Genomic DNA, 16401 nt, shown 5'->3' with positions numbered 1-16401 from the left:
CTGCCTTCTCTCCATACCCCCTGATCCCTTTAGCCACAAGGGCCACATCTAACTCCCTCTTAAATATAGCCAATGAACTGGCCTCAACTACCTTCTGTGGCAGAGAATTTCCCAGATTCACCACTCTCTGTGTGAAAAATGATTTTCTCATCTCGGTCCTAAAAGACTTCCCTCTTATCCTTAAACTGTGACCCCTAGTTCTGGACTTCCCCAACATCGGGAATAATCTTCCTGCATCTAGCCTGTCCAACCCCTTAAGAATTTTGTAAGTTTCTATAAGATCCCCCCTCAATCTTCTAAATTCTAGCGAGTACAAGCCGATTCTATCCAGTCTTTCTTCATATGAAAGTCCTGACATCCCAGGAATCAGTCTGGTGAACCTTCTCTGTACTCCCTCTATAGCAAGAATGTCTTTCCTCAGATTAGGAGACCAAAACTGTACGCAATACTCCGTGTGTGGTCTCACCAAGACTCTGTGCAACTGCAGTAGAACCTCCCTGCTCCTATACTCAAATCCTTTTGCTATGAAGCTACACATCAGGCGGGGGGAGGGGGGGGGGGGTGGAGGGGAGGGGAGGGGGGGGGAGGGGAGGGGTGGGGGGGAGGGGAGGGGGGGAGGCTAAATGTTGGACCCGCCCTCCGTGGCCCAACATTCACAAGCCATTGTACATTTCCTTGATCACCGTCTGCTTTGATCTGCTCTTTTCACACCTTACATGTTCTCTGTACCCTTCCATATCTCGTTTCCCTTCCCCCTAACTCTCAGTCTGAAGAAGGGTCTCGACCCGAAACGTCGCCCATTCCTTCTCCCCAGAGATGCTGGCTGTCCCGCTGAGTTACTCCTCGTTTTGTGATTATCTTCGGTGTAAAGCAGCGCCCACGGTTCCTTCCTAGACACCTATCTCGCCATTCCAGTTCCACCTTCATCTTGGAAGAAAAGCCGGGCTGTTCTCGACTCGTCCCGGCCGGTGTTAGACCGCAACCCGCATCAGCCCCAGCCCCAGCCCCAACCAGGGATATTGCTCACAGCTCCGTGGCGAAACTCTCCGTCCTATTTCTGACACCATAGCGGCGGTTGGACTAGTGAGTGGTGTCAATGTAGCGCTACCCCAGGGGCACAGACTGTGCGGCGCAGCTACCAACACGTCTCCCCTTTCCTTCATTGCATTCCACTTGTTCTCAGCCGGGAGCCCGGGGTTTGCGGTTCAGGCGGGCTGGGATTTCCAGGAATAAAGTTTGTAATTGCTGTCCCTCGCTGCTCGACCCCCCCTCTCCTCTCTCCCCCACCCCCATCCCCTCTCCCCCCTCTCTCTCTCCCCGAGGCCAATTCATTGCATTGAATGTCAATGACGTAATGCGGGAGAGAAACAATGTGATCCCGAATCTGTCGGCACCATCCACTCCCCCCTCCCCTCTCCCCCCTCCCCTCTCCCCTCTCCCCCTCCCCGCCAGCCTGTGACCGCTCCCCCCGCCGATCATGCAACTGACTGGCCGCTCCCGGCTTCGCAGCGACGTCCGGCGTTCCCATCGTAGGGCACCAGCAGCGCACTGTGTGGCGATGGAGAGGAAGGAGACGAGCATCGTAGACCGGCTGGCTGCTGGCTCTCCTCCCGGGAGTTATTGATCCGTTATTGGCTACGGATGAATCGCGAAGCAGGAGTTCAGGAAACAGCACACGGTATGTAGCGGGCAAGCGGTGGCTCTGGAGCCGGATCGGGGCGTGAAGGCAGGCAGGGGTGGGTGCGCTCGGGCAACTGCAACGGTATGGACAGGGTATGTGCGGGGAATGAGTAGGGTCCGTGCAAGAGGGGTCTGTAGGGGAGGGGGGGTACAGGGAATGGACTGGGGATGTACATGAGCGAGTGCCAGGCGCTGAGGCTGCACAGAATGTGATGCATAGATTCAAGGCTATGAATGCAGAGCGTGTGACTGGGGTTTGAATAGTATCTCGGGACAGTGCGCACTATTCCGGCGCTCTAATGAGAGAGGTTTCGACCCTCCAGACCCCGAGTCATTTCAGGCTGAGGCCGGAGTGAACACAGCATTGGTTGCTTCAGTCTGTGTGTGTGTGTGGTTTTTTAATTTTATTAAAGGCGTAATTTGAGGGAGTTGTAATCCGGGATAACATGATGCCTAGCACATTGGGGGAATGTTGGAATTCAATTTATTTGCAATCTATAGATCGCGGACGAGGAAAATGGAAGCAGCCCCGGAATACTCACTGTTCCTGGTGCGGATCTTGGAGGAATTGGACGCGAACCGCGGCACGGTCTCCTACCAGGACCTGTGCAAGCTGCTGTGTGCCCGCTTTGACCTGACCCACCTGGCCAAGCTGCGGAGCCTGCTGTTCTACACCGCCTGCCTGGACCCCAATTTCCCGGCCACCCTCTTCAAGGAGAAACTGCGCTGCAACGTGGAGAACACACAGTCCAAGAAGATCATGGTGGCGGCCGACATCGTGACCATGTTCAACCTGATCCAGATGAACGGCGGGGTGGCGAAGGAGAGGCTGCCCCACCGGCACCCGCACAAGGTGAGGAAGAACGAGTCCTTTGAGTCGTGCCGCTCAGACACCGATATCTGCCGGCAGCGCTCGTCCGTGTACGCCTGCGGCCACGACCCCGGCTCCGGCTCCGGCGAGCCCGCCGCCTCCAGGCGCCCCAGCAGTTCCGACTGCAAGGACAGCCAGCGCTTCATCTGCACCTCCGACCCCAACTTCTTCTTGGGGGTCAGGAATGAGGGGACGCTGGAGCATAACGGCAGGACCACCTCGCTCGACAGGCTGCAGGCTTCCCCTACTTTTAACGGGATGGACCCCCAGGACTGCGTGATGCAGTCCACCTATTTCCCCATGGACCCCGGGCAGGATTCCAACTCCGACCAAGATTCCCCCACCAGGAAAACCGACAGGAATGGGGCGTTTGATTCCAGCGACGAAGCTTTGACCATCAGCCCGTGTGGGGAGGCGAGCAACGTGTTCAACAGCGAACTCGAGGACATGCTGCCCTGCGTGGGCAAGTTGGTGTCCATGGACAAGGAGTCAGAAGATGAAGACCAAGAGCCAAGCATCCAGAACCACTCCTCTCGCTTCTCCACCTTTTTCAGCAGCAGCTTTGAGATGCCCTACAACAATCCCTACTGTGATACCATCCCGTCCAGTAGCCACGAGAAAAGGTACGTCAAGCACGAAAGTTTGGACGATCTGCAGGGTTCCACCTACTTTGGCCCAAGCACCATCTCTCAGGAGCCCCGCAACCTGGGCAAGCAGACCAAGCCGCCTCCTTGGCTGCTGAAGAGTTGGAGCCTAAACGCGGAGCAAGCGGAGGACGGGGAGAAGTATTTCAGCGAGGGCAAGGGCCAAGGTCATCAGTATCAGGGAACGACCAAGGAGGATCTGGTGGCCGAGGCGCGCCAGAGGCAAGCGGCGGCGGCGGCAGAGGCCGTCAGCACCATGGAGAGGGCTAAAAGCTACTTCCAGCAGGCGGAGGAGACCGTGCGCTTCCCTCCGCCCGCCGCCGACCCCTCTGGCCTCGCCAACCCCAGGAAGCTGAAGGAGAAAGGCTACAAGCTGTCCAGCCTGGAGCAGACGTCCAACGTGAGCACCCAGACGGAGCAAGCGGCCCGGGGCCGTGCTCAGCCTCAGGGGCCCGGTCGCTGCCCCCGTCCTAAGCCCGGAGACAAGGCGCCTGTCCGGCAGTCGGACGAGGAGTCGGAGGGACTCAGCGACGACATCAGCGATATCTTCAGGTTTCTGGACGACATGAGCTTGAGCGGGTCGACGGGGCTGGTGCAGTCGTGTTACAACAGCAGTGGCTCGCTGTCGCGGCTCCCCAAGGCGGAGGGCGGCAGTCCCGAGAGGACCCCGACTAAAGCCAGCTCAGCCCAGACCGACTCGGCCCAGAGCCACCGTCCCAGCCAGGCCGCGGACGATGAGCTGAAGGCCAGCGTGTGCAAGCTGGTGCTGAGGGTGGGCGAGATCGAGAAGAAGCTGGAGGGCCTATCCGGGGTGAGGGACGAGATAGCCCAGGTCCTGGCCAAACTCAACCACTTAGACCAGAAGATCCAGGAGCCGCCCGCAGATCGAGTCTCGCCCGACAGCAACGCGGACAGTCTCCGCGTCAAAGCCCTGCGCAAAAGTTTGTTCGTCCGGAGATCGTCCAAGACCCTCACCGAGGAGAACAGCGCGACCGAGTCCAAGATCGCCAGCATCGCCAACTCGCCCCGGGACTGGCGAGCGCTGGGCTGCGCTGGTGAGCCGGGCCACGCCAAGCGCCAGGGCACCGCCGATAGTAAGGACTGGCAACACAAGCATAGAGAGGTATTTGCACCGCTCCCCGCTGCACCCCGTCCTGCCCCGCCCCATGAGCGACTAGTCGGGCAAGATGGTTCGGAATTGTCTGGAAATGTTTAGTGTGTGGAACACAGAGTGAATGAATGAATGAATGAATGAATGAATGAATGAATGAATGAATGAATGAATGAATGAATGAATGAATTGCCTTTAGTAACACTGCCATTGTGCAGGCACCGAGCCAATGGGTGGGTGCAAGTTTCTCAGTCCTCTGACCAAACTCTGCACAAGTTAATGGGCAATCGCTATTTGTTGTTGGGTGGTTGTTGGGGTGGTTGGTGATGAGTCCAAATATTAGCAAAAGCTTGCAAAGGACAGCAAGGTAGAAGGCACTCATAGGGAGCAAAACTAAAACATGTTGTAATTGTAAATCTAGTGCTATGAGTCCAGCTTCTGTGCTGAGACCACACCTAGTACCTGGTTCCTGCAGCCCCCACTACACTAGCTCATCTTTGGCACAATGTCTGCCATTCACACCAAGTCTCTACCAATATTGGCATCACTGGGCATCACTGCATGTTGGTTAACAGCAGGGCCAGTAGTGGTAGTTGTCAATAGCTAAATGTCCCTGGAGCCTGTCAGAGACTTGGGGTGCACCAGGAGCAGTAGGTGACTGGCCTCGTGTAGAAACAAAGAACGGCAGATGTTGGCTTGCACAAAAGAACACAAAGTGCAGGAGTAACTCAGCGGGACAGGCAGCATCCCTGGAGAACATGGACAGGTGACATTTCGGGTCAGGTCTGAAGAAGGGTCGTGACCTGAAACATCACTTGTCCACATTCTCCAGGGATGATGCCTGACCCACTGAGTTACTCCTGCACTTTGTGTCCTGATAAGTGGCCCCATCTGGAGATTGAATCCATTCTGCAGAATCAGCAGAAATAGACCTGGACAAACCGAACGTTACATCCATTTTCCAGATTATCAACCACAGTTGAGATATCTATTTGAAACTTGCACCAAGTTGATCACTGCCCACGTATGTGATCAGAGCTGTGCTCCCGTTGCAGCTGGAATATTTACAGCTGGAAAAGAACCAATGGTACAGTTTTCTCTTCCCAAAATCCTTCAACTCATACCCTGACTCCAGTCTTCAGTTTGAACAGTGAGAGATTGAAGAAGATGCAATACAGAGTCAGTGTTAATCCAGGCCACCATCACAGGAGTGACCAATAAGAAAACTGTGAATCCTTGTGAAAGTTGTTGGAGTGGAGTCAACATAATGGCGAACATTATTAGGAAACATAGGAAATCAAAGTGAGAGTTACCCAATTGGCACCATGCACCTAGCCTAGTGTTCAATAGGTTTGCGTCTGCCAGGCCATGTCAGAAGGGGGGCAACGAGTGCCATTTGGCATGGGCCTCATGCCTCTGCTTCAAATGGATCTTGATTTGGGGGTCTCTAAAATTGAGGGGCCTCTGCTTGATCTTGGTTTGGGGGCCTCTAAATTTGAAATTGGACTGGGCCTTAGTTCATCTATGAGAGGACCTGGCGTCTGCTATAAAGGAACAGGGACTCCCATCCAAGTCAGGCTGACTCATGCCTTAGAGGGAGAGCTGGGGGTGATATTTTTGCTGTTATTTTTCTCTGTCACCGAGAGAAATAAGAATAATAATATCACCTGCAATGTCACGTGGGTCGCTACTGTTGCTGTATGTTCTATAGCCACTGTATCTGTAGACGAGGAGTGTTGTGTTTTCACTCTAAAAAATTGGTGAGAGTTCCGGCAGATTCCAGCGCAGTGTTAAAGAAAGAGTGAATGATTCAGAAAGTGAGAGTTTTTGATAGTTGCAGCACACACACTTTCTATCTTACTTTTGTATGTGGCAGTGCTGATATAAATATCCTGCTTAAACATCTTTCTAAATAGTGCTGCTAAAATTGTGAATGTTTTGGGAATTCAGTGGTGGGAGAAAGTAATGTTCTTTGAGGTATTCACCCCATGAAGCAAAAGATTTGCGAGTTATACTATAAGGCCGTGTTTTGTTCATTGAGTTTATAAGGCAGAGGTGTTATTGAATTGGATTACCTTAAACAATAAAGGAATTAAACAGGGTAGATGCAAATAAACTAAATAGTCCGAAGAAGAGTCTCGACCTGAAACGTTACCCATCCATTTTCTCCAGAGAAGCTGCCTGACCCGCTAAGTTACGCCAGCAATTTGTCTCTATCTTTAACACAATGACAGATTACCGTTAAGGTGCTTTCAAACTGTGGGTAATTTAAATGTGGAGCACAATCTCTGTAAACCTTGGACAATTTTTCAGTGTGAGAATGGGTGAGGGCAGTGGAAATAAGGAGCAAAGGCAAATAGATGGAATTAACCTGTTCACTGCCTAGTTTTTTTTTCCATTATTGGCCATGACCCGAGTATACTCCTGGGTGGCACTAACAGGTTAATGTGCAGATCATCTATAACGGAATGGCAACACAGTCTTGCAATGGTGAATATCTGGGGCTAACAAATACTGATGTTATATTCAAATGTTTTCCTATTTGGACACAGTGGCTAGATATGGTTCTTACCTGATCACAGTGAATGACAGAATTTAGATTTTAACACATATACATTCTCAAGATATGGGAATCTCTTTCAGGGTTATAATCTTTGTTATGTCCACTATGTTTAGTCACCTTTCTAATATCATGCAGGGTGAAGTAGTTCAGCAAGTACTGACGTTTATCAGGATGGGAATTTGACATGAAATCAGGCAGCAACAACTGCAAATCCAAATGCACCACATGCATTGATTTCCCTTACCAATCCTATTAATTACAATTTCAGAAAACGCTAACAGACTTGTCATGCATGATATACCTGTCATAAATCTTTGTTGACTCAGCTTAACCTTATTATTATCTCTTAAATACCTGGCTGACATTTCCTTAATAACTGATTCCAACGTTTCCCTATGATTAATGCACGGCAGCATCCTGATTTCTGTCCTACCTCCCCTTGATGAGGCAGTTATATTTATTTTCAATCTGTGGGAACTGTTCAAGCATCGCTGGAATTTTAAAAGATGACAACCAATGTATCCATTATCCCCATTGCCGCATCTTTCAAAAACTTGCGGGACACAAATAATCAGGTCTTGAGGATCTATCAGCTTTTGGTCTCATGCGTTTCTCCACTCCTTTATGTACCAGCGCTAATATCTTTTAGTTGCTCAATTACAGTGACTCATATTACCTTTTGCAAATCATTGCTCTGTACATGTAAATGAAAGCTTGTACAATCTTTTTTTCACCAGATTACTCTCATCTGCTGTTTTCTTTTTTAACTTATCAATTTCTCAATTTGTTGTAGAATTCTGATTTTTTTTGTTCAATCTTCAGGCTTATTTCTCTTTTTGGCAATATGTAAAGCATTTTTCCTCAGGTTAACCCTTTCTCTACATTCTCTTGTTAGCCACTGTTCGACCACTCTTCCAGCTGAGGTATGGTACATTGAAGAGAAATCTATGCTTTAATTGCTTTAAATGTTAGCCACTGCTTGTTTGTGATTATACCTTTCAATGCAGTATCCAGGTCCCCCACAGCCAACTCATGACTCACACCGCCACAGTTCACTCTGTTTAGATTTAAGACCTTTTGAACTAAATTACTTGCAATTTTCCATGATATTATGATCAGTCTTTCTGAAAGGCCCCCTAGCTTGCAGATTATAATTAATCATTTCTCAGTGCACAGAAGTGAATAAAAAATAGTCTGATCCGTCATTGATTCCTTAGGATATTGATCTTGAAAATCATCTCATACATATTTCATGAATTTGTTCTTCACACCGTTGCTGCTACTTTGGATGCACAAATTTGTGTAGATTAATGTCCCCCATGACCATTGCATCACCTTTGTTATCTGCTACTCGAATTTCCTGATTATACTCTGCTACATATTGTTACTCTACTTAGAAGCCTGAATATTTTCTGCCCCTTGCCATTCCTTAGCTTCACCCAAACTCACTTTTTCTGATTTTCTGAGCCAAGATTTTTCTTTTCACTGTCTTTATCTCACATTTTATTACCACTGATTCCCAACCTTCTTATGCATTATGAAACATTTAATTCCCAATCCTGGTCATGTTTTAATTCTTGATTTAAGATACAGCATGGAAACAGGCTCTTCAGCCCACTGAGTCCAAGCTGAGCATTGATCACCCATTCACACTAGTACTAGTTCTATGTTATTCCACTTTTTCATCCACTCCCGACACATTAGGGGCATTTGTTTCTACATTCTCCCAGTACGTCTCTTCGCCTCATACTTTGTGTCTTCAACACTCAGTACATTTTTGGTTCTCTAGTATATCTGGCAAATTTGTGTGTCTTCATCTACGAAGGCAGATGCAAAGTAATTGCTTAATTCCTCCATTATTTCTTTATCCCCCATTATACATTCACCTATCTCTGTCTCTTGTCTTCACTAGTCTTTTCCTTTCTATACGTCTATAAAATCTCTTTCAGTCCATTTTTATCTTTCTTGCCAGTCCCGTCTTATATCTATCTTGCCTTTCTGAGTTCTTAAATATTGCAAATCCTCTGGCCTATTGCTACTGGTGGCGATTATAAGCCTCCCCTTGCATTTAATGTTATGTTTATTTTTTCCTGCCAGCCACAGAGAACTATTTGTCCTGTTGGAGTTTTGTGCCTTTAATTTTTTTTGTAACTTATACATTAGTTTATAAGTTTAGTTTACTTTATTGTCACGTGAAAGGAGGTACAGTGAAAAGACGTTATTGCGTGCTACCCAGTCAGTGGAAACACTACACATCATTACAATCGAGCTATCCACAGTGTACAGAAACATGATAAAGGGAATAATGAATAAATGAAATAAAGATAGCTAGTAGCTCAGAATAGTAAGATTAAACGAGAACTTACCAGTTTGAAGTTTGATCTTTATTTTATGAGGAGTTACGATGAGGGATTACGTGAAGACCCCACCAGCACGCATGCGCGACATTCTTCAAAGCAGCGGTGGGAAATCACAGACAACAGTAGATGAAATAAACATAGTAAGATAAGAAGAACTAGAATACCAGTTGACCTTTATGATAGAGGGCGGGCGCGGAGGGCACGTAATCCCTCATCGTAACTCCTCATAAAATAAAGATCAAACTTCAAACTGGTAAGTTCTCGTTTAATCTTACTATTTTACTTCGGAGTCACGTGAGTGACTACGTGAAGATTTTAAAGATCTGTGATTTCATGCCGTGGAACGAGTCCATGCTTCACTCACTGCCTTAGTTGACCAGGGGAGAAAGTATGTTATCGTATTCAGACATGAATAATGAAAATAGTAACCTCCCTCACCCGAGAGGAACTATTAACAGAACTTAACATAGATTTCGTAAATACACCCCCCCACCCCCCCCCCCCCCCCCCCCCATCTGGCAATGGGTTAGTACTAAATGTGTGGAAAATTGCTAGATTGACCATCCTGCAACCGCTAGGATGTGGTCCCGCTAACTTCCTTAACCCTGCTGCTGAGGTTGTTACAGCCTTGGTGGAGTGATTTGAAATGTCAGTATTTACTCCTGTATAAGCCAGACCCATAACTACCTGAAGATGGTCTGAAGTGATACCTTCTTTTGACGCTAGATGTAACTAACAATATTGCTAGTTCAGAGCCTCTAGGCTCTAGTGATCTAACATTCTGGTGTAGATGTGTGACCATACACAATCGAAGGTTCATGGGATATGTGAACATCTAGTTTGAGATCTGGTGCCCCTGATCTATACTGCTTGACTAAGTCATAACATAAGTGTTATTTAGCCTGCAGATATAATCATCCTATCCAGTCAACGTTTATGTAATGACTGGACCCGTAGTGCTGCATGCAGGGCTATGAGCATAACCACTTATAAGTGAGTTAGCCTAAGGACAGGGATGTAGCTGGAGCCCTTCAGCGAAGCGACGTAGCACAACGTTAACACCCCATATCTCTGCGTCCCTAGGCCTGGGAGTTTTCGAGTTGCAGATTTCCTTCATAATCTAGAGCTCAGAGGGTGACCCCCCAGAGTGGATTCTACTCCTCTCAGCCAGTATGATGAAGCACTTAGGTATGGTAGATGGCACTTTAGACATCATGATTTGTCAAGCCCTCATATGAGCCTGAACTACAAGACGTCAGTCATCCGTGCCGAATATGTAATATAATTATAAAACATCTCCTTATGAGGAAATATTGATATCTTTTGGTGCTATCCCTGCGATCTGCAGCGAGCACGTTCATGGTTGGTTTAACAACCCCAGCCGCAGGAACGATCTTCTCAGTCTCTGTAAGTCAAATAATTTATTATATCATGCTGAGGACGGTTTCCCGCGTCACGGCTAGACCAATAATTGTGTCTAGAATAACCATATATGGTTCTATCATTCCCCACATCAGTGGGAACCATGACTGGCTAAGCCCGGCAGGCACTATAAAAATGCCCGAGGTGGGAACTTGCTGAATTTTGCAAACCCGTCTGATGAGGCAGAAATGGAGGAAGACATAAAAGAACATTCCTCCTTAGTGTAGCTAGAATGTAACCAATGCTACAGATATGCCACATATTTTCCACTGGTGATTGAGCCTGGATGCAAGCTTCTTGGTCTTTAATGTTCACAATGTATTTTAATACTTTGTGATCTAACACCTATATTGTGTACCGTAATGAGGTTTGGGTAAACTATCACCGGATATTTTGACTTGTTTGCACCCATGTAAACAGACATTTGCCACCACCGAAGTGTATCAACTTGGACTAGAGCATGCAGATTAGGCATATTCGCATAAACCTTTAATCCACAGAATGCACCCAGTGTCTATAGGTAGTTGATACCATGTAACTGAGGAATTGGTAACTCTCCCATCCACATCTGTAACTAGATGGCATGAGCAATTTCTCATCATGAACAATAGCATCAGTTTGTAATTTAATTGAAGATTTACTGATTTAGTGGAATAGCATAGAGCTGGTAACAATGACCACATGGTACTTGAGTGCTTGCTTCTTTTGCATGCTGTATAGTTCTGATTGTGCAAAGGCCTAAATAGCACAGCTGTAAGCCAATTATACTTGATGAACAGAAGGTTGCTTGATCAGTATTGTTACGGGCTTCAATTAATTCCAATCCCTTACCTCAGGGCGGAGTCCCAGACGATTAAATAGAGTTAAAGGTAATCCCAATCATCAATAAATTCAATTGGTGTCAACTTAAATTTATCTGGACAGATGAGAACCCAATTTCTCAAATGGGTTTTGTGGCTGATACAGCTAACTTAGCAAAATACAGAGTTTAATCTCATCCAGATAGTTCTTAACAATATTTTTTTAACTCTGAGCAGTCGAAGCACTCATTTAGTAAATAACCTAGGAACTGAAGTTAGCCTATTCTGCAATGTTTTAACTGTATCATTGCCCCATCCAGTTAAATTTCAGATATTTCCGGTGCCCTGTGAATGAAGCTGACCCCATGGGAATTAATAGTCACGAAATTTCAATGTGTATACTGCACATGCGAGTTGGGCTTGTTGATAATAAACCGGCCTCATTTGTCATAATAGCGAGCCTGCCTAAAGAGGCAACTCCAGCCATATTCCTAGACTGTCTCGCTTGTACTGTGCAGTATAAATCATCTCATCCAACCTTCTTGTAAATGGTCCACAACCCCACGTTTCGGAAAGAACCAGACCCACCTACCATCATGGCTACCGGTGGTTTTATGGTAAACCCAAAAGGCCCCCGATGTGGGTTCGATTTCTGTCCTTGATTGGAGCGTAGGGCTGCTGGTGTATGTGGACCCATGTATTCCCAGGTGCATGGTAACTCCCAGCCGGCGGACATGCTTCCGAGTTCAGAGTCAGTTGCCAACTGACCCCTCGCATTCACCTTCGCAGAAGGGAGTTTTGTAGGCAGCCCTGAAAAGGGTGCTGCCACAGGCTCTCGAGGAGACCTGCGCTGATATGGCCCTCCCTGACCAATTAGGATGGGTAAAACGTCTGAGGACGAACCCATGTCGGAGGGGACCCTCCTGGCCTGACTTCAGTCAAGGCCTTTCAGTCTCCTGTTTTAGCTCTTACCCTCCTCGGGCAGCCGGAGTCTGAATTCGCCGCCGGCTACCCGCTCTTCTGCGGTCCTAGCCGTGTCTTCCACACGGTCCCCGTGGCTGAGGTTTCCCCCACGCACGGATCTACCCGCAGCTTTTGCACGGTCCCCGTAGCTGAGGTTACCCCCAAGCAGGGTTCTGCCCGTGGTCTTCCACGGTCCCTGTAGCTGAGGTTTCCCCCAAGCAGGGTTCTGCCCGTAGTCTTCCACGGTCCCTGTAGCTGAGGTTTCCCCCAAGCATGGTTCTACCCGTGTTCTTCGCAAGGTCCCTGTAGCTTGGTTATCCGCAGTCTTCCCACGGTCCCTGAAACTGGGTTATCCGTGGTCTTCCCACGGTCCCTGAAGCTGGGTTACCCGTGGTTTTCCCGTGGTCTCTGAAGTCGGGTTACCCGTGGTTTCTCGCGGTCTCCGAAGTCGGGTTACCCACGGTCTTCCCGCGGTCTCGGAAGGCAGGTTACCTGCAGTCTTCTGAGGTTCCGTGGTCCCCGCAGCCAGGCTTCTTCCTGCGGTCGGCATTCCCCACGGCCCTTGTAGTTGGGACCTAAAATGCTGGCGAAACTCAGCGGGTGCAGCAGCATCTATGGAACCTTGTAGCAGGGATCCTTGCGGTGTCGGGAGCCGGGATTTCCCCTTTGAATGCTCCCTTGGTTTTGGGCTTCCCCGGAGCCGGCTTGGCTTAGTAAACGGGTTTTCCCTCGCGGTCCCTGATAAAGGGCTTCCCCGCGATTCTGTGGTCGGCTTCGGATATCCCCGCAATTCTCAGGCGGTCCCTGTAGAAGGGAGCCGGGTGGCGCTGGGGTTCCGACCTCGGACCTCCAGCAGGAGCTCTGAACGCCTCCTGCAGTAAAAAAGAGACCTGAAAAAGTTAAAAACTTACCTTCAGGTCCGAGCTCTCTCTAACTTCTACAGGTGCACAGTAGAGAGCATGTTGACCGGTTGCATCCTGGCTTGGTTCGACAACTTGAGCGCCCTGGAGAGGAAGAGACTACAAAAAGTAGTAAACACTGCCCAGTCCATCATCGGCTCTGACCTTCCTTCCATCGAGGGGATTTATCGAAGTCGCTACCTCAAAAAGGCTGGCAGTATCATCAAAGACCCACACCATCCTGGCCACACACTCATCTCCCTGCTACCTTCAGGTAGAAGGTACAGGAGCCTGAAGACTGCAACGACCAGGTTCAGGAATAGCTACTTCCCCACAGCCATCAGGCTATTAAACCTGGCTCGGACAAAACTCTGAACATTAATAACCCATTATCTGTCATTTTGCACTTTATCAGTTTATTTATTCATGTGTTTTGTAGTCAATGCCTATTATGTTCTGTGTGCTGAAGCAAAGCAAGAGTTTCATTGTCCTATCAGGGACACATGACAATAAACTTGAACTTGAACTTGAGCTGTTGGAAGCAGAGCTCCAACAGCCTGTCGTTTTCGCAATGCGAGAGATGATATGTCGCGCATGCGTGCTGGCGGGGTCTTCACGTAGTCACTCACGTGACTCCGAAGTAAAATCGCTCTTTAGTTGTTGATAGGATGGTTCAGTTGCCTGATAACTGCTTGGAAGAAACTGCCCTTGGATCTGGAACTCTTTAAATACTAATCAGTACCTGTCCACTATCAATATGTTCTCTCAATCAACTACAGCCGTGTCCTGTTTAGCCTTCAAGGTTGCCTTGGATTAGATTTAACATCTCAGTTTTGCAATGAACTACATCACTTGCAAACTCAATGTCTCATTCTTTATATTAGAGTTATGGAGTCAACCAACATGAAAACATGCCCAAGGCTTCCATGTCCTACATCAAGTACCTATCTACACTAATCCTATTTTCCTGTACTCAGTCCACAGTTTTCAATGTCATGCATTCAGGTACACATCAAAATGTGCCGTGAGTGAGTATGGGTGTGAGTGTAGAGGTGTAGGTGTGTGTGTGTTAGTGTGAGGTGTGAATATGGGCGTCTGTGCAGGTATGAGTGTGTATATGGGTGTGAGTGCAACTGTGTGTATGCATGTATGGGGGTGTGAATACGTATCAGTGCGGGTGTAGGTTAGTGTGTGTGGGTGTGCATGTTGGCATGGGTGTGAATGAGTGTGAGTGGGCAGATGTTGTGACTGCATGTGAGTGGATGTGTGAGGATGTGTGTTGGTGTGGATGTGAGTGAGTGTATGTAAGCATGCATCTGTTGGTGGGGAGAAAGCGTGGTTGAGTGTGGGTATTGGTGTGGGTGTGAGTTGGTGTGGTTGTGTGTTAGTGTGATTATGGATGTGTGAGTGGGTCTGGGTATGAGTATTAGTGTGTGGATGTTCTCAACGTAGATGTGGAAGGAGTTTTAATGTCACATTATATCCTAGGAAATTATGGGAAGTTATGACTAGGGGAACTCCAGTGTCACATGCTTGGGACGATGAGGTGCAGATAATGCAGCAAGGTTTGCTCCAACTTTACTGGAAGTATCTCAGCACAAAGAGTGATGGAGACTCTTGCGGACGTACTGACTCTCCTCCGTCCGGTGATTACTACCTTTGTTTCTGCTTTTACACAGATTGCTCTTTGATAGAGTGGAATGAATCATGTTCCCAGCAGATTCTCAGCACTTTCATTTTTATTGGCTAATCCTGCAAGGTCATTGAAGTGTTTCTTGCTTTGGATATCCATTTATAGTTGCTTACTATTGGCACCGATCACCAGTGCCAATTCCCAGCCAACTCAAGTCTCTTTTATTGCCCATAACTCTTCAGGCACCAGCAAAACATTGCCATTTGGTCCTCATATCTGCTGCATTATCTCCAGGATAGTTAGAGACATACAGTTATACTGCAGGGAAACAGGCCCTTCGGCCCAAATTGTCTATGCCGACAAAGGTGCCTACACAAGCTACTACTGTTTTAGTTTGTTTACCCCATTTCCCTCTAATGTTTTCCAACCCATGTAATGCACCCTGGATAGGGCCTGGATAGAGTGGATGTGTAGTGGATGTTTCCACTAGAGGGAGAGTATAGGACCAGAGGTCACAGCCTCAGAATAAAAGGAGATGAGGAGGAATACAAAACAAAAATCGACAGGGTAATTTATTCCAAATATCTTGTCACTAAGTTGATTTTGGAGATCATGTAATGGTAAATCATGATTTGACGGAGAACAGGTTGACCCTTTGAATTAACTCAAACCTGGGGTCAAGGAAAGAGCATTCACGTCACGGCCCTGTTTCCACCAATCTTTCCACCACCACGCACAAGAAGCACAAGAAGTGCAAGACAGACATCTCCTTCTTCTTCTTCTTCTTCTTGCGTATGGCGTACACAGCCTAAAGTTGTAGGACAACTTGTTCTATTTGATCTTATTTGATTGTGCACACCAGGTTAATTGCATTCGTCGAAGCAGGGCAGACCACGTGAAGGTTGCAATCTCCCACCCCAAGGCAGACATCATAGTAAGCGGATGCCGAGAAGTGTGTTCAGCACTGGCTGAGTAACTCCTAATCTTGTGTGTGAACTCGACAAGAAGAAGAACTCAAACCTGACAAGTTCCTTTGACTTTCACTGTTAAAAAAAAATCAAACTAAGCTATGACTTCTCACTAGTGGGAGAGTCGAGGACCAGAGGCCATAGCCTCAGAATAAAATAACGTACCTTTAGAAAGGAGATGAGGAGGAATTTCTTTAGTCAGAGGGTGGTGAATCGGTGGAATTCTTTGCCACAGAAGGCTGTGGAGGCCAAGTCAGTGGATATTTTTTAAGGTGGAGATTGACATATTCTTGATTAGTAAGGGTCTCAGGGGTTATGGGGTGAAGGCAGGAGAAAGGGGTTGAGATGGAAAGATAGATCAGCCATGATTGAATGGCAGAGTAGACTTTTGATGGGCCGAATTTCCTTATTCTACTCCTAGAACTTATGAATTTATTATAAGGCAAGAAGGTTTTCATCTGTGGCAGGGAGATTGACGTGGTGGCAA

At 47.7% G+C, this 16401-nt stretch overlaps 1 protein-coding gene across 1 annotated transcript in view; it reads left to right on the top strand.

The window, feature by feature from the left end:
* Window positions 1-1465: 1465 nt before the first annotated feature.
* The window catches only part of minar1 (membrane integral NOTCH2 associated receptor 1), a 29612-nt gene continuing 14676 nt past the window's right edge, over window positions 1466-16401 (top strand). The window contains exons 1-2 of the mRNA XM_033050149.1: window positions 1466-1678; window positions 2182-4318. Of these exons, the coding sequence (XP_032906040.1) occupies window positions 2198-4318 (2121 nt within the window). The 5' untranslated portion in view covers window positions 1466-1678; window positions 2182-2197. The remainder of the gene's footprint in view (window positions 1679-2181; window positions 4319-16401) is intronic.

Source organism: Amblyraja radiata, chromosome 34 (assembly GCF_010909765.2).
Source record: "Amblyraja radiata isolate CabotCenter1 chromosome 34, sAmbRad1.1.pri, whole genome shotgun sequence".
Classification (NCBI taxonomy): domain Eukaryota; kingdom Metazoa; phylum Chordata; class Chondrichthyes; order Rajiformes; family Rajidae; genus Amblyraja; species Amblyraja radiata.
This window is presented reverse-complemented; position numbering and strand designations above follow the sequence as displayed.